Source organism: Notamacropus eugenii, chromosome 3, assembly GCF_028372415.1.
Source record: "Notamacropus eugenii isolate mMacEug1 chromosome 3, mMacEug1.pri_v2, whole genome shotgun sequence".
Taxonomy (NCBI): Eukaryota; Metazoa; Chordata; class Mammalia; order Diprotodontia; family Macropodidae; genus Notamacropus; species Notamacropus eugenii.
The window spans coordinates 39,142,967-39,161,989 of NC_092874.1; the positions used below are offsets into that span (position 1 = coordinate 39,142,967).

Consider the following 19,023-nt stretch of genomic DNA (forward strand, 5'->3'; position numbering starts at 1 on the left):
GCGTATTCTTAATGTATCAATCTGTCAACAAGCATTTATTAAGTACTAACAGCATTCCAACCACTGTACTGGCAATGAAAGAATTTTTGACCTCTGTAGATAGGTATATTCCTAGGAACAAATTAAATTTTAAAAGCAGGTATTGCTCAGATTTATGTCTGAAGAGTAGGAATTCTCTTTTGATCTAGCATATGTAAGAAAACTTCCCCATGTTGACTTAATTCCACACATTCCCTACCTGTCTTGGTAGATGGAACTCTACAGAAGCAGCATTGTGAAAGAATGCCAAATATGAAGGAATACTTTGCCTTTGCTATAACTAATTAACCTACACATTTTCATAGGGTCGTGGATCTAGAATTAGAATAGACCATGGGAGCCCTTATTCTGTTGTGGTTGTTCATCCAATGACAGACCAATGGCATTATGAGGGTGAATTTTACAAAGAATGGATCAGAGGCCCAGGGAGGTTTAAGTGACTTGCCTGAAGGCACACAGATAGTCATCAGAAGTGAAATTTGAACTCAGGACCTCTCACTTCAAAACCAGTACACTTCCTGCTTAGACCGTACTACCTCCTAAATATCATCATAGACTAAAGGAAACTGCTTTAAAAATGTTCCTACCTCCAGGACTTGTGATGTTTTGTTTGCTTGGTATTTGACTAATCATCAGGCACACGGAATTTAAACTTGAAATTGTTGGGTTTATGTATTTTTATTTTAAAATTTTTGCTGCCTTGAATAAAGATCCTTATTTTTGTCTCATGCAGCTTGTAAAGATATGAAAGCTGATATCATGTTTCTAGTGGATAGTTCTGGGAGCATAGGACTTGAAAACTTTGCTAAAATGAAAACATTTATGAAGAACCTTGTGAACAAGTCTCAGATTGGAGCAGACCAAGTACAAATTGGTGTCGTCCAGTTCAGTCATGAGAACAAGGAAGAGTTTCAACTCAATCAGTATAGGACCCGATGGGAAATTGCTGGCGCAATAGATGCAATGTCTCACATAGGCGACAGGACCCTGACAGGCAGTGCCCTGAGCTTTGTCTCTGACTACTTCCATCCCTCCAAGGGAGCACGTCCCAACGTCAGAAAGTTTCTCATCCTCATCACAGATGGGGAGGCACAGGACCTGGTCAGGGAGCCAGCTGCAGCTCTTCGGCAAGATGGCGTAATTATCTACTCTGTGGGAGTATACGGCTCAAATGAATCCCAGCTAGTGGAAATCAGTGGGAAGCGTGATATGGTTTTTTATGTGGAGAATTTTGACATTCTGAAACACATAGAAGACGACCTCATCTTTGGCATATGTAGCCCTCGTGAAGGTAAGCAGTTTTTATTAGCCCTTAAACTGATCTCCTATAGATCAAATCTCCTGTTAGCACATTCCAAGGTCATGTCCTACATACTGCCCAGATGCTGACAGTAATGGCAGCTAATATCTATGTAATACTTTGGACCAAGAACACCTTTATCTCATTGGATTCTCAGACAACGCTGTGAATTGGGATTGCAAGTATTATTATCATCATTATTTTACAAGTGAGAGAAACCAAGGTCCAGAATAATTGTGTCTTGACCATTGTTACCCAGTCAATCAACAAGAAAAGCATTCATTAAGTGACTATTGTGTACCAAACACCATGCAAGATGCTGGCGATACCAAGACAGAACAGTCATGCCCTTAATTAGCTTACGTTTGCTTGAGGGAACAGCATGCACTTATATAAATAAAATTACTAAGTAATTTTGTGCGGAGAATCACTAGGAATTTGAGGGAATCAGGAAAGGCCTTATGGGAGGGCAGGTTCTTAAGCTGAGCTCTGAAGGTACCTACAGTTTCTAAGAAGCAGAGGCTAGGAGAGAATGCATTCCAGGCATGGGGAGGGGAGGAGGCATAGCCTGTGCAAAGATGGGTAATGGGAGATGAAGTGTGGAATGCTATGTGTGGGATAGTAGATAGGCCAGCCTGACTGGACCTTACAGTGCATGAAGTAGAATAAGGTTTAATGAGTGAGAGATGAAATTTGAACTCCTGAGTCCAGGATTCTTTCTATTGAATTTACTTGTTATTTAGTTACATTAAGTACTGCTTGAAATAAGGGGCCCAATAGTTCTTTGGACCTCAAATAATTTGTTTTTGTTTTTGATCTGAATAGTAGTTTATATGTATGGGAAATGTAGCCCATTGTTAATGGCCAGTAATTTCTGAACTACCTAATGCCTTTTTCATTGTTGGGTTGGTTTTTTTGGGGGGGAGAGAGGTGTCAGTCAGTCTCAAACCACGATTTCATTGGTATAGTGAGCTCCCAGTGAAGAAACCCCCTGGATCAATATAGATGAGCCCCTGTACTCCATTTGATAATATTGTGGAGTTACCTGGGTTGGTGAGAGATGAAGTGACTTTCCCAGGATTCCACAGCCAGTAAGTGTTAGGGGCAGGACTAAACTCAGATCTTTTGGATTCTTGAGTTTAACAGGCTTCTGTTCACTCCAACTTATTGCCTCCATTTTGTTGCCATAATTATCACTAATTAGGATGAAAAATCCTGTATATTTTAAAGAATCTGAGTAACACGGTTCTTTTTCTCAATGTTTTTCTTTTTTCCAGTTTGCTCTAACAATGTCTTTGCCAAATGAAAATGCTGTGAGAACTGTAGAGTATTACGTAAATGTTGGGCAGAACACTAATAGCTAATATTTATGTAGGTTCTCAGGATTTGTCAAGTGCTTTACTCATAGTATGACATTTGAGCCTACGAACTAAACCTGTGAAATAGTAGGTGTTTGGTTATCCCCAATTTACAAATGAGGAAACTGAGGCTGATAAAGGCAAATGCTAGAAAGGGTCATCATTGAGGTTGGGAGCCAGGTCATCCTGATTCCAAGGCCGATGTTATTTCCAACATTCCACCTTGCCTTGTGTCCAGAGATCTTTGCTACTGTTACCCCTTACTTAGGGAGCACCAATGTAGGCCTTTGTTTAAACTCTTTGTTCCCCCAACTAGAAACAATATAAACTCTTAGGCCTTAAAACTGACCCATCAACTTTTAAGCCAGCTTGGATTATCCTAATCCCTTTGTACAGGACACCTGAGTCAAAGAGCATCCAGCCATCAGGATGTTCTCATTGGTACAGGCACTTTGGTAACAGGGTGTCCACTAGGCTTTATAGCAAATTGAGCAAGGGATTAGTCCTAGCATAAAGTTTGGCCCTTTCTGAGGTCACGTGAAGTGTCTTGAAGTTCTTTTGGGTGAATTAGTTAAATTTCCAAATATTCTATTCCAGTGGTTACCATTTAGTGACCCATGGACCCCTTAGGGGTTTGTGACAATTACCCAAGGTGTTAATGTTAAAAACTCTTCAGTGGTACCTTAAACAGTAAATAATTGCCTAAAAATATTATGAGTAGTGTTAAATTATCTTGGAGGTTTACAACATAGGTTTTGGCTATTGCTGCTGAAAGAGATTCATGGAACACAAACACTGGGACCCATGCTGGGACCCAACTCTAAGACCCTCAAATGAGTTCTGCCGGTGGATTAAGTATTGTTAGATCTTTGCTACTCTGCTTTTCCATGGAGATTATTCAATTATAAAAAAACTGATGGGAAATGAGTCCATTTCTATGATAAAAAAAGGATAACTTTTCCATAAAATCCAACAGAGCTAAAATGTAGGCACGCTAAGCCAGCCACAATAGAAATGTGAAAAAAAAATGTTGCCACGTTCATTTTATCTTAGCATTCTCCCTAAAGTTTATCATAAGAGTAAAATCTCAGGTCCACTGTGGCTGGGAAAGAAGAAAAAAGGACACGCTAAGCAAAGCTGAGTAAATGAAAGCATATGTAAAAAACTTTATACGTGGAAAATTCCAATAAATTTTGACTTAGTAAAGCCAAAAATCCGCCAACAGTTTTATTTTTGGTATTTCTATGGTCTTTTCCCAATGGACTTAATAAGTCTCTACTCTGAAAATATACCTCGTGGAAAGCATTTCTGTGTACTAATAGCATGGCCTGTCTCCCTTGTCCAGAAGGGTCCATCACTTGAATCCCAGGTTCTAGAAAACAGTAAGCAAAAATAAAATAAGGAAAAGAACCACCAGGCAGCATGTAATAGAAAGATAAATGCAGTTACCCTAGATGAGTCGTTACGAACTTCTTATGTTCCGCACATCTAAGCTAAGCACTGGCCATACGTCTAAAAACAACCAAGACATTCTCTGTTCTCACAGAGCTTACATTGCAAAGGAGGAAGACAAGACATAAAGGGATGATGGAAAGAGGAGGGGGAAGGGCATGGTGAGATTTCAGAAAGTAGCAATAATTATAGCTAACCTTTATATAGTCTTCCTTTGTGTGGGCCTTGTGCTAAGTACTTTACAATTATTATCTCATTTGAGTCTCACAACCACCCTGGGAGATAGGTCCTATTATTATTCCAATTTTACAGATGAGGAAACTGAGGCAGAGGTTAAGTGACTTGTCTAGGGTTGGAAGTGTCTGAGACTGGATTTGAACTTGGGTCTTCCTGACTCCAGGCCCAGTACTCTGTCCGTTCTACCTGTAGCTGCCCCTATAGCCAGCTGGCCTGGTTCCTATGCCTGAGAAGGCAAAAAGGCTCACCTGGCAGAGCTATTGGGGAGCCAGGGGTAGACACCTAGTTTCCAGTGAGGTGGAGATAGACCATGATGGAGACACTGCTAACCTGATTTACATCACTTTTCCTTCCTGTTTCTCTTTCAGAATGCAAACAGATAGAAGTTTTAGATGTAGTATTCATCATCGACAGCTCTGGCAGCATAGACCACAGTGAATATAACATCATGAAGGAATTCATGGTGAACCTGGTGAAAAAAGCTGATGTTGGCAAGAATCGAGTTCAGTTTGGAGCCCTGAAGTATGCAGATGATCCTGAAATACTTTTTTATCTTGATGAATTCGACACAAAGTCCAAGGTCATCTCGGTTCTCCAGGATGATTACCCCAAAGGAGGAAACACATACACTGCCAAAGCCTTGGCCTTCTCAGACCACATGTTCACAGAGGCCCGGGGCAGCCGTATACACAAAAGAGTCCCCCAGGTCCTCGTTGTGATCACAGATGGGGAATCCCATGATGCAGCCAAACTCAACACCACTGCCAAGGCATTAAGGGACAAAGGCATTCTCATCCTGGCGGTAGGGATCGAAGGAGCCAATACTGAAGAGCTTTTGGCGATGGCAGGTTCAGATGACAAGTATTTCTTTGTGGAGACCTTTGGGGGCCTCAAGGGCATATTCTCAAATGTGTCAGACAGTATCTGTGGCCCTTCAAAAGTAGGTAAGACAGTATGGTCTAGTTTCTGTTATTAAACATAGGATCAGTCAGAAAAAAAAAAAAAAAAGAAAGCTCCAGTACCTGGGAGAGGGTCACACTGGATGGTGGGTTCTCCCTTTTATCTAGGGAAAATGGAGAAATCCATGGAGATGTTGGCTCCTTTTGCTTACCTAGCCTGCTTCTTTGCTTAAGTGATTTTATTCTCCCCTTCCCCCTGTTGGGAAAAGAAATGTGGGTGAAAAAACCCTTATAATAATTCTACAGTCTAGCTAAAGATTGCTGTATTGGATGTCCAAAAATGTACATCTTATTCTGTCCATTGCCTCTCCCTCTGGAGGTGGGCAGCATAAACACCATATCATAGAATTCTTTGCTTGTAACGGACATCAGAAGTCATCTTGTCCAAGCTCCTGCCACAATGTCAGGTTCAAATGAAGAGCGTTTCTTTGTGGAGACCTCTAGAGGTCTAAAGAACATATTTTCCATATGTCTGCCACTTTCTGCAATATCAGTGATGTGATTCTCCAGGCTTATTGCCTCATAGGTCAGCCATCCCATTTCAGAAGAACTCTAAGACTTTAAAAGTCCTTTGGGGCTTGAATCTAAAAGTTTCCTTCCTGTTTCTTCCACCGCTTGTCCTTGTCCTGAAGATGGTGGTTGGACGTTTTCTCTCTTCCAGGCTAAGTAGTTCTTCCTTAAACCATCCCTTGTACAACATGATTTCCAAATATTCCAATTGCCTGGTTGCCCTCCTCTGGCCGTGTTCCTGTTGAGCACTGTTCTTATTACAGTGTGGTGCTCAGAACTGAACACAAGCCTGTAAATGTGGTTTAACCAGAGCAAAGCAAAGTGGGACAATTAACTCCCTTAGTAGATTTTTTTGGCAATCACCTCACATCAGCCCACAATGAATTTATGGTCAGCCAAAACCCATAGGCCTTTTCCAAATAGACCACAGTGAAACCAGGATTCCCCTATGCTATATAATGAAGCCGATGCTTTTTTTAACCTTTCTGATTTCTATACATTCTACCATTGGTTTGTGAATTCTTTAATCTGCCATGAATATTTTTTTCATTGCTTCAACTCCAAACCATTAACAAAAACATAGATCAAGCCCTGATTTTTACTATTGGCAAGTTTCTGAGATGTAAATGCTGACGATGAGAGTTTAACAATGAGCTCAGGAGTCAGTCTGAGTCGGCTCATCACGCCATATATGGGGGTGGGGGGAGGAATATACCCCATCTTCTTACCCCTAATGACATAAGGGTTTTAAGATTGGTGTCTTTTTTCTCCTTATTTTGTGTTTGGGACACACGGAAATAATCTTTGGGTCAAAGAGTGTGTGTGTGTGTGTGTGTGTGTGTGTGTGTGTGTGTGTGTGTGTGTGTGTGAGAGAGAGAGAGAGAGAGAGAGAGAGAGAGAGAGAGAGAGAGAGAGAGAGAGAGAGAGAGAGAGAGAGAGAGAGCATAGATACATAGATAGATGTTTTTCTTACCTAGGATTAGATGTCAATACCCTTCACTCACCTTTAAAACAAATTGTGATATATAGTCTAGGTTCTTCACATATATTAAGGGAAACTCCTTTGTAGCTTTTCACAAGAGGATAATAAATAACTGTCCCCCCAAATATGCCATTATGTGCTTTTTTAGCCTACTGAAGATGACATTACATTTTCATTTTGAAAGTCCTCCTTAATCAGGAAAAGAGTACTAAACTGTGGACACAATGAAGTTGGGGATTGGACCTGTCGTTTCATTAACACATGAAATTTGCTGGTGAGGAAACTCATTCTGGCTATGTAGCTTAGCACCTTCTCTGCAGTTTAGAGCTGCATGGGTTGCTGAAAGGTTCTGTGGTTTACTGTAGGGGTAAGGAACCTTCAGCCTCAAGGCCACATGTGGCCCTCTAGGTCCACAGGTGTGGCCCTTTGATGGTGTTGGGGTGGGGTAAGACACTAGTGTCAAGGGCAGGATTTATACTCAGGTCATCTTAGCTTTAAGGTCAGCTCTCTGACCACTGTTACGTGCTGCCTTTCATGATGAGCACATAGTTTTCTTAGTTAAATTCCAAACTGATTTGAATGGGTTAATGAGTTCCTGAAGTGTCTCTCGACCATTTCTTTTATATGTCTTAGCTCATCAGCAGCTAAGCCTCCATCTGGATAACTTAGAATGCTTAGGGAATTGACAGTCAAATCAATATCTTTACTCTGTTCTCATTCCAAAGTGGAAATGATCTAATTGAGGTCAGTGGTTTTTATTGCTGGTGAACTTGAATTAAAGAGAGTGCTAATTAGAGGTGAAGCATGTACTGTGCCCAACCCTCACTTCCACGAATATCTGTCTCATCAATTTTTGTTCATGTTTAGGCAAGGGAAGCTTGTTTCTCAACTGTACTAGAATATTTAGCTGAAAAAAAATTTTTTTGATCCCATGTGGACCAAAAGTAATGTTAATTAATCTGACCATTGAATGACCATTGACTGGTCATTAATCTGACTAGTCATCATTTCGTGGGTTTGAAGGTCTCCTGTTAAGATGGCAGGATATACAGGTTAAAAAGCTGAGGTAGACCAGGGCTAGTCATACATATGTATACATACATATGCATACACCTCTTGTTCCTCCCAACTAACACCAGCTGTATTGGAATAGCACAAGATGAGTCATATAAAAGAAAGCAGATTGCTGTCACCATCGTTTCCAGTTATGGGGGCCATGGAGAATGACATTAGTAATGTTAGGTGTGGATTGAGATGCTCCTCTCCACACTGTGACCACATAAGTGGCTCAGCTGTATGGTATCCAAACTGGTAACTGCTGATCAGTTTAACAAGACAACCTTCTTAAATTTGGCTAACTTTTTTTTAAAGTTCTCCAGTCTGCTTTTAAAACAATGAAAATAGCGTTGCAAATTGATTTTTTCCACCACTTCCCCCCCAGATTGTGAAATTGAAAAGGCAGATCTTGTTTTCCTCATTGATGGCTCTAACAGCATACATCCAAATGACTTCGAGAAGATGAAGGATTTTTTGGTGTCCGTGGTGGATGATTTTGACATCAGACCTAGCAAAGTGCATGTCGGACTGGCTCAGTTCAGCCATATCTACAACCCTGAATTTGCCTTGGGGTCATTCACAACTGAAGAGGAAGTTTCTGCTCGAATTGGAACAACCAAACAGATCTTTGGATATACCCACATTGGAGATGCGCTGAGGCACGTGGAGCACTATTTCCGACCAGAGACGGGCAGCAGAATAAATATGGGCATCCAGCAAGTTTTACTGGTCCTCACCGATGGGAGGTCTCAAGATGAGGTGGCCAAGGCTGCTGAAGACCTGAGAAGGAAAGGAATTGATATATACTCTTTGGGCATTGGGGATGTGGATGAGCAGCAGCTCATTCAGATAAGTGGGACGTCGGACAAGAAACTAACGGTCGATAACTTTGATGAGCTGAGAAAAATCAAAAAGAGAATGGTCCGTAACATCTGCACAACACGCGGTGAAAGTAAGTGATCTTTGAGCTGGTACTTGGCCTGTTGTTTATTTTCCCTGTACATTCCCTAAATTTATTTCCCAAAATTTCTTCTCTTGTGTCTTTGGTCTTCAGAAGGTTGTTCTGCTCACCCTTGCCCTTTCTAATAGCAAGCATAGGTTATGAACTTTGAACTTGGAATGATGCTTTGTTTGGTTTGCAAAGATCTTTCTCCCAAAATTCTATATAGATGTGAGAAATACTGTGTAGGGAGGTTTTTTTCTCGACTTCATCTTTCTTACTGCTTTCCTTTCCAGCATGTGGCAGACTTGGTTTGCAAAGAAAAGTGTGTGAAATGTGGATGTAAGGTGTGGGAGAAAAAGTATGATTATTATTCATTCTGCAAACATTAGTAATCTACTTTGTACAAGGCATTGTGCTGGGCACTGGGAGAAATCTAGTCCCTGCTACTAAGAAGTTTATATTAATCTTTCCAACTATATTGGCTAATATTCAAAATTTTTTGAAAGAATTGGTTTTAGTGAAAGGTCTATAAATATTAAAATGTTTGATATCTCTTGGTTGCATTGGTGCTCATTGAAAATTGTTGTTGATTGTAGCCAAGCAATAGATGGGAATGCAAATTGACCAGACAGTCATGGACACATTTAGATAAAGGTTTATGAGCCTTAACTAATTGAGATGATATTTGTAAAGTGCTTAGCACTATGCCTTGCACATTGTAGGGGCTTAATAGCTGCTTATTTCCTTCCTTCCCCTTTTTTGTATCATAGGCCAGTCTGGTGAAACCTAGGGATTTCTTAGAATACCTTTCTAAAAATTTATAATTGAAAGATATGCCAAATTTCAATTAGAGGCAAGGGAAAATAAGAATGTGATGGGTTTCTTTTGGGGAGGAGGGTTTCCCCCATCCAAGTTTCCAGACCCTCTGAAATCTTTCTATGGACCCTTAGGGATCTGTAGGCACCAGGGATGAGCCTTTGCCTTAAGTGCATCTGAGGTATCCTCTATTTCTAGTTTATGCCCCATTCCCACTAATTGAACAGGAAAGAATTATTGGACAGTGTAGCAGAGGAGAAACCGTCTTATCCCCATTTAAAAGAGTGGGAAGAAGCCAGTTAAAGAACTAAGATGGTGAAGTTTGGCCTCCTAGTAATGAATGTCGCTGCTGTTTTTAGTTTAATGGAAAACAATCATTAGAACGATGAGAAAAGTACTCTTAATTATGATCAACTGTAGTAAAAAAGAATTCTAGAGATTTATAGCTGAGATGATGGTGCCTGGAGACCAACAAGGTGGAGCATCTACTTGGCTTCAAAAGAAAACATAAATTAACAGAGAGAAAGCACACCATAGTCCCTTCCATCTCTCGATCTATAGCTCATGAACACCATTTCTACTTGGAGATCATGCAACTAGGGAAATAGGATGACTGATATCTGTTCCCTTTTGATTTATTTTCTTTGTACGATTGCCCAGAGACTATCAGATGCTTAGATCATTGAGTTAGTAACAAAGTTACCGGCTTTACTAATGAATGGCTTGAGTGATTTATGGAAATACAGGTTTGCATTTTTGAAGGTACAATAGGCATCTTGGGCATAAGCTACTAAGAGTACCACCTAGTGACAAAGTAAATAAGCTACAATAATCCATACCCAGGTTTATGTTTTAGCCGCTGACCCGTTGTTGTGAACATAAACATATCAAAAGGGAAGATGATACGGCCTTCCTAAAACATTCATATTTGTTCTAAATCCTGCTCTGCTGAAATGTTCCAGCTACTTTATTGTGTGCTCAAAGGCTTTGTCCAGGGAGCCTAAGCTCTACTAGGTTTATTAAGCAGGGAAAGAAGATGGCAGATAGATGGAGAGGGAGAATGGTAGGAACATCATTAATCACTTACTAAAAGTCAGGCACTGTGCTAAACATTGGGGATCCCAATACGAGCAAGCAATCGGTGGTTGCCCTCAACGGGCTTCTGTTCTAATGGGGAAAGATAAAGATAATGGGGGAAGGGACATGCATGATGACAAGGTGAGGAGAGGAGAATGCTGGCCTGAGAGGGGGCAGCACAATGTCTAGGAAGAGCCTTGGAGGACTGGCTCCTGACAGGCTAATGAAGGAAGGCTTCTGGTATAGGTCCAATAGCACAGCCTATGGTCCAGAGACTAGTACATCCAGGTCCATGATGGAAGCCCCTCATTAAAGTGACCTGGGGCACGAAATCTCTGGTTCTGCCATCTTAGGAGACCATCTAGAAAACCTAGGAGGATGCTGAACTCTCACCATTCTTTGTGTCCAGCTCTGAGCTCCATTCCTGCATCACTAACTCCCTTTTGGATATTTGGATTGCCTTGGGGCCCCTCAAACTCAATAATGTGTCAAACAGAGCTCATTATCTCTCCCCCCTGCCCCAAACACCTCTTTCGTTGGAATGTCCCTCTTTTCTGTCAAGGGTACAACCATTCCTCTAGTCATGCAGATTTGCAGCCTTGGAGTCATTCTCAAGTCAGCTTTACCTGATATTATCAGGTCTTCTTGTCGATTCCACCTTCACAGTAACTCTCACATCCCAGTCTCTCATCATCTCCTTGACTATTGCAATAATTCCCTAACTGGTCTCCCTGCCTTATGTCTCCTCTCCAGTCTGTCTTCCACATAGATGCCCAAGTGGTTTTTCTAAAACACAGGCAGAAGTCTGATGATGTTTTCACCCTGCTCAATAAACTCTAGTGATTCCCTGTTGCCTTGTAGATTCAAATACAAACTGCTATTTTTTTTTTTAGCAGTTAATGCCCTTTGCAAACTATGTTTACAAACTTATTAGACATTACTTTCCTTCACACATTCCTTAGTCCAACCAAGTTGGTCTCCATGATGAAATGACATTTCATCTTCCCTGCCCAAAATGCCTTTTCCCCCTCCCCTTCGCATCTTAGAATCCCTCACTTTCATTAAATTTCAGCTTGGATGCCACTTCCTACATGAAGTCTACCTTGATTCTCTGACAAATTCCCTTTAATTTATTTTTCACCTATTTATGTTTCAGTGTTAATGAATGTTAGGTTCATTCCTTGATCCCTTGTCTGGGTCCGTGCTGTCTCTGCCAGTAGAAGTTAAGCTCACCATGAGTAGGGATTGTTTCATGTATGTTTTTGTGTCTCTAGTAACTAGTATACTGTAAGTGTTTAAATAAATGCTTACTGGCTGATGGATCTAATACTACGTAGAAGAAATGCATACTCCACCAGTGAGAAGAGCAATACTTATTAAGACATGCCCAGTCCCATGTTTGGCTTCCATGTTTAGCATTTAGTATTCTTTCTCTTATGTAGAAATGAGTTGCTTCTACTTGACTCTTGGTCATTCATTTTCTATTATCAAGGCAGTTTATCCAAGCTGTGTTCCCCATTAATACCCTCGCTCTCTCAGTTCCCATAACTTCAGTTCTACAATAATGTGCATTGGTCCTGCTATTTCTTTTCCTCTGGCTTGTCTTTGATGCTGCTTTTGTCCATTTTATTCAAATGTTATTTGGCTAGCAGGAGTTCAACAGCCATTGTGGTCAGCCATATTTTGAATGTCTGTGTTGGTGTTAGCTTTTGCTCCTCCCTCCTTTTTCTTCCATAGTGAATCTGGCCAGATGCTATTGATGATATTTCCACATTGTTTTCGTGTTTGACCCTTTCATTGTCTTCCCACTGGTACCTCTCTAGGACACGCTCCTGTTACCATTGGCTCAGACTGATGCAATGACCTCCTAACTCGAAGGCAGTAGTGGCGTCTTGGAAAAAGTACTTAACTCCAAGTCAGAAACAATCTGAATTCAAATCCCAACTTCAACAGGTCTTGGAATCACAGATGTCCAGAGTTAGAGGGGGACATCTAATAAATTATAAAACTAACAATCCCCTCCAAGTTCTACAACACATGAGAAAGGGACACTTAGAGCTGGCAGGGGAGAGGTCATAAAATGAAGTACTATGGAACACAAGGCTCACTAGACTTAAAGTGAGGGGATGTCAGCAGCCATCTATTCCAATCCATACCTGAGAAAGAATTTTCCCTGGGATATATCCCCCAGGTGGTTATCCAGGGCATGTTTGAAGGACTTGCTTCATTAGATACTTCCCAAATCAACCCATTTCACATAGGAATGACTCTAAATATTTGTCTATTTATTATTTAGTATTTTTTCCCTGACAGCAAAACCAAAAATTAGAGTTTTTATATTTTCTACCTATGGTCCTGATTCAGTCCCATGAGACTAAATAAAAGAAATCTAATGTCTCCTCTACCTGGCAGCCTTTTAGATACTTACAGACCTCCCTCTGTCAGCTTCTCCTTTGGTGTTCTCTTATCCATGTTAAACAACAGATCCTCGTATGATATGGACTCAAGACCCTTGGTCGTCTTGGTTGCCTTTCTCTGGATGTAATAGATGCCTAATTTATGCCTATTCCTAGAGCGCTGTCTCTTGCCCTCATCATCTGAATAGAAGCAAACTGGAAGCAAGAAAAAGAGATCCGCTTTTCCTTTGCTTTGATAATGCATTTTATTGTTGTCGAGCTGTCTGTCATGTCTGACTCTGTGATCCTATTTGGGATTTTCTTAACAAAGATATCAGAGTGGTTTTCCATTTTCTTCTCTAGCTCATTTGCAGATGAGGAAACTGAGGCAAACAGGGTTAGGTGACTTGCTCAGGGTCACACAAGTAGTAAGTGTTTGAAGTCATATTTGAACTCTGATCTTCTTAACTTCAGGACTGCACCACCTAGCTGTACCCTTGATAATGCATTGTTCTGCACAGTTTCAGAAGTACCTTTAGGTTTTTTTTTCTTTGCCCAACCTGGTTCCCATTAAGTGGCCATGAAACAAGTTAACAGAAGTTCTTCAAGAAATAAAACTAGTTTTCTGGGTTTATAAGACCTGCAAAAGTTAACAACTACCCAATGTCAGGGAAGTGGAAAGTTTGCCAAGAAATATATCTATTCACAGTTACTGATCTAAACAAAGCAGACTGTTCCCTGACTTCTCCATCCCAAATCATACATTCTTAAAAGTGTTTATGGACCCTGGATCTTTTCCTTTTTTTCCTCTAATGCATTCTGTTTAACTGGCTGGCCCAAGACATTAGGCCTCTTCTGGCTGGTTCTTTCTTTTACATTATTAGATTTAGCCAGAAATTAATGAGAGAAGGGCTGGGGTACAAGCATTTACCTGTAACTCTGAACTGCTCTTATCAAAAGCCAACCACAAAGGAAAGGCTAGGACGACTCCAGCTTCTGGGGTTTTTTTTCTCTTTGTCCCTGGGAAATTCTGTCTACAAACATGGTTTGGGTATTTGAATGGTCAGGTCATCCTGGTGTCTCAAAGAAAAAGTATTTTTAATTGAATTTTAATTACAATATTTTTCCTTCAAATGTTTAAATTGAGTAAGATCTCATTTCATTCGAGATCCTTTGCCTCTGAGAGAGAGAGAGAGAGAGAGAGAGAGAGAGAGAGAGAGAGAGAGAGAGAGAGAGAGGGAGAGGGAGAGGGAGAGGGAGAGGGAGAGGGAGAGGGAGAGGGAGAGAGAGAAGAGAGAGAACACCGGTCTTTTACTTTATTGTGATCTTTTTTTTGTGGGGAGACAATTAGAGTTCACCACTCCCATTTATTTTCTTCAGTCATTGAAATCCCAAACTTTAAACAATAAGCATATTCCCTATGATTTCCTGGTTTTCCCCTAAAGATTTTTCTCCATTTGGCTTTCCATTTCCTTCACTGGTGTTGTTGTACAGTTATCAGTTGAACAACCTCTGTTAGCTAGATGCAGTGACTATAAATGACATCTTTTTAAGTTGTGCATATTTCTGCAAAGCCTATAACCAAAATATATATGAAATTTAAAAAACAGCCTGGAGAATGTCCTCTAGAACTTCAGGAAAGGTTATAGACTTCAATCAATACTAACCTCTCCAGATTTCTTAGGGCTAGGGAATGGAGCTGTGACTTCATGGTTAAGAACTTCCTTACCAGTGTTAGGTGAACCTTTTCTGTGTCTGATAGTCTTGGAGAGGTACCTAAAGCATAAGAGGGTAAATAACTTACCCAAGGTCACGTAGCCAGTGTGAGTCAGCAGAGCTCTTCCCAGCCTGTCCCCTTTCTACCTTCCCAGTCTTCTTACACTGTACTTTACTAGGGTCAACAGACTTTGTGCCGTTGCTTACTCCTGACAGTTCATCTCCCTAGTGTGTGCCTCTGTACTGGCTGACCTCCATGCCTGGAATGCTCTTCCTCCTCAATTCTACCTCCTGAGCTTCCTTCAAGACTTAGTTCAAAACCTACGTTCTACAAGAAGTCTGCTAATTCCTTCTGAGATTATTTCCTGTTTCTACTGTATCTATCCTGTATATACATAGTTGTTCGCACGTTGTCTCCCTCATTAGATTATGAGCTAGGGATTTTAAGGTTAGGGACTGCATTTTTGCCTTTCTAACCCTAGTGCTTAACACACAACACCTGGCAACTAGTCAGCACTTAACAAAGTGCTTTATGACGATGATGTTGATAAACCTGGGTCTTCCTCACTTTAAGGTCAGATCTCTATCCAGTTCATTACACTGTTTGTCTATCTTATACCAGATTTTATAACCTTGGAAAATTAATCGTGCAGGGTTAAAATTTTTAACATAAAAATTCTTAATATCTTCCTTTTACCTTACTATATTTTCTCTTCTTTCTCCACTCTCAACTCTATGTACAGAGTAGAAATAAAAATCCACTGATTGTTAGTAAAGGGTCCTTTAACGGTGGTGAGGTATGGAGATGGAATTCCAAGCTGTTTTATTTATATTTTAATAAAAGATCTGTTTCCTCTGTCTAGGTTGTTTTGTGGATGTTGTTGTGGGCTTTGACATCTCATCTCAGCAGAAAGGGCAGCCTTTACTTCAAGGTCAGGCTTGGATGGAGACTTATCTTCAGGATGTTTTACGTGTTATCACTTCCCTAAATGGGGTGAGCTGTGAGGTGGGATCCCAGACTCAGGTCAGTGTGGCCTTTCAAGTGACAAATGCCATGGACAGATTTTCCCCCAAGTTTGAGATTTACAGTGAAAATATCCTGAACACCTTGAAGAACATATCCATTAAGGAGCCATCTCGCCTCAATGCCCCTTTCTTGAATGCACTTTGGGATGCCTTTCAGAATAAATCTGCTACTCGAGGAAAGGTTGGTCTTGCCTTGTTTGTTGATTTGTAATCATAATCGTGCTCTTTTTTAAACGTATTATTATTTGTTGTATCTTTTTTATATCACTGTAATTTCCCCCAAAGTCCTACCCTTTAGAATCATTCCATTAAAAAAAATAGTATTTTCAAAGACAAGAAAAGCAAGAAATCTGCATAACTGATCAATACATAAAAATGTCTAAAATTGTGTGCAGTGTATAGCACTTGTGGACCATCCGCTTCTGCAAAGGGGAAAGGCAGAGCTGTTTTCTCATATCTCTTTGTTCCAGATATGTTTATTCTTCATAATTTGACAACATTCACTTTTAATTTTTTTACATTATTTATATTTCCAGTCACTGTTTGTATTGTTTTCTTGACCCTGCTTACTTTCTTCTGCATTAGTTCATGTAACTCTTCTCAGGCTTCTTTGGATTCATCACAGTCATCATTCCTTACAGCACAGCAATATTCCATTACGTTTATATGCCAGTTTGTTGAGCCATTCCCCAAACAACGGGCAGCTGCTTTGTTTCCAGCCCTTGGCTATCATAGAAAGTGGCAGCGAGGCTCTTTTTCTTCACTTTTACCTCTTAATTCCTTCTCCAGGTTCTGCTGATATTTTCAGATGGGTTGGATGATGACGTTGAACTACTTGAGCAAAAATCTGATCAACTCCGAAAAGAAGGTAAAAGAGAGAGTGTCGTTAACCTTGAAAATTCCAAGATGCAATCTTTGTGTGAAGAAGTCTTCTCAGGGCATGCAGACAGCTCTTGACCTCACTGGCTCATCTGCTGCAGCTGATAATTTGATGTGGAACAACACAGGATCACTTAGATTTTGGTTTATACCTTTATCCTGTAAGAACATCTCTAACCATAGTAAATAGATTCTCAAAATGTAGTCTGAGGACCCCTTTGGGTCCATGAGATCCACTGAGAAGTTCCAGAGATCAAAAGTATTTTCTTAATAATACTAAGATTTTTTTTATCTCTAATACAGTAAATATCAGTAGAGATAAATCCATGGAAACAAGATCTCTTGGGGGTCCTTAATAATTTCTAAGTGCGTAAAGGGGTCCTGAAACCAAAATGTGTGAAAACTCTTGGTTTAAAGATTTGTGCTTTGTCTCATGTCTCATATCTAACTTTTCCTGGGTCTTTTATCTTAAAATTCATCATTCCCATGATTCTTATCATAATTTGGTAGGTTTCAATTCAGTATTTTTATTCCTGAGTGGTAACAGAAACACACAGAATGATTCTCCTTAGATTTTATTAGAAGGGGTAACAGAAGCCAACCCTCTACCAGTTTATTTCATTTTCATACGTTATTTTGGCACTCTTTACAATTTATCAAGGATGCCAGCATCTTCACATGAATTTTAATACTGGCTCTCTGTTCCTTCCACACTCTTAGATCATAAATGAACCAATAGTTTTTTAAAAAGCTGGCAACAAGTTATTGACTTTGGCAGCTAAGGACAGATCTTATGTCACTGAAATTTCTTCCCTAAATATGAAACAGGAGAATAAAAATATTACCATTTCTTCTGGCTCTAGTTATAATAGCAACAATCTTCCTTACCATCTTAGCTGGTGGAGACAGAGTTAGCCTTTTGTGTGTGTGTGTGTGTGTGTGTGTGTGTGTGTGTGTGTGTGTGTGTGTGTGTGTGTGAGAGAGAGAGAGAGAGAGAGAGAGAGAGAGAGAGAGAGAGAGAGAGAGAGAGAGAGAGAGAGAGAGAAACACAAGCTTTAGAGCTGAGAAGATCTGGGTTCAAGTTCTCTCTCTGACAAATACTAGCACTATCACCTTGGTCAAATCACTTATCTTCCCAGTTTTCTGGGCAGTTCTCTAATACTATCTGGTGCAAAAAGCTGCCAACTCATATGGCTAGAGGCAGTCTCTTCACCCAAGAGTTCCCTGTATGAGTGAAATCCTAGGTTACGTGCCTCTCCTCTTTCTAGAGTCAAGTTGGATTTTATTTAGTTTTTTCTCTTCCTTTAGACCTTCTTTATGGCCTCTGGAAGCATTCCTGTATCCTGATTGAAGATGTGGACAGTAGAATGTTTGGTCTCAATATGTAGCAGTACTTTCAGGATAGCACCAGATAGCTCTTGGTTTCCTTCCATATAGAGACTTTTGATAGATGGTGGGAGGTAGATTCCTTCCAAGAAAGGTCTTTTTGTGTAATTAGACTTGTAACATTAATCTAATTCCTTCCCATTCACTTGGGGAAATTAGTAAATGTGCATCAATTGCAAAAGTTGGATTTTGATTATTTTCGTTCATGCCAGAAATAAAGAGAAGCCTTTAGAAGGGAAGAATAAAGAGTCTATGGGGGGTGTTCATTTGTGAGACCATGAAGGTAGACTGTAGTCTTAATGTAACTTTCTCTTTTACCTTAAGAGAGATATTGTTTTCTTTGACCTTAGTGATACTTGGACTACTAAACTCTCACCTTGTCCTCCCATTATTCAAACTTAAAACATTGTCTGGCACTCTTTCCCTGTCATGCGAATTCAGCATATGTTCTTCAGCTACTTTTCTTTACACACCCAATAAAGATGGCACAGATAATAAATCACAGGTCTCTCACCCCATGAAGGCCCTTCCAGATTGGATCTAGAGATCAAATGAAGACTTGGCTCATTTGGAACAAGAGAAAGCTTGGAGGACATAGTCGCTCATCATGAACAGTAGCTCTTGTAGTCTATCATTCTGTCTGGTTACTGTGCTCTCCAAACTTCAGGGTACTTCCCTCTGAACTACTCACACAACCTAAGGAACCATGGAATCTTGCCATCTGTTCCACTGCTGTACCTTAGGACTTCCTGATCTTTCTTTCCCTGCTGCAGATGAATTCTTTTATACAGGTTTTCTCCTCTTAGATTGTGATCTCCTTGAGAGCATAGCTAACATTTATACAGCACTGACTGTGTGCCAGACAGTGCTTTACAATTATTGTCTCACTTG

General features: G+C 40.3%; 1 protein-coding gene across 1 annotated transcript in view; it reads left to right on the forward strand.

The window, feature by feature from the left end:
• Window positions 1-19,023, forward strand: part of COL6A6 (collagen type VI alpha 6 chain) — a 133,704-nt gene that overhangs the window by 37,309 nt on the left and 77,372 nt on the right. Inside the window, exons 6-10 of the mRNA XM_072651307.1 lie at window positions 773-1,330; window positions 4,755-5,330; window positions 8,279-8,845; window positions 15,705-16,048; window positions 16,657-16,735. Of these exons, the coding sequence (XP_072507408.1) occupies window positions 773-1,330; window positions 4,755-5,330; window positions 8,279-8,845; window positions 15,705-16,048; window positions 16,657-16,735 (2,124 nt within the window). The remainder of the gene's footprint in view (window positions 1-772; window positions 1,331-4,754; window positions 5,331-8,278; window positions 8,846-15,704; window positions 16,049-16,656; window positions 16,736-19,023) is intronic.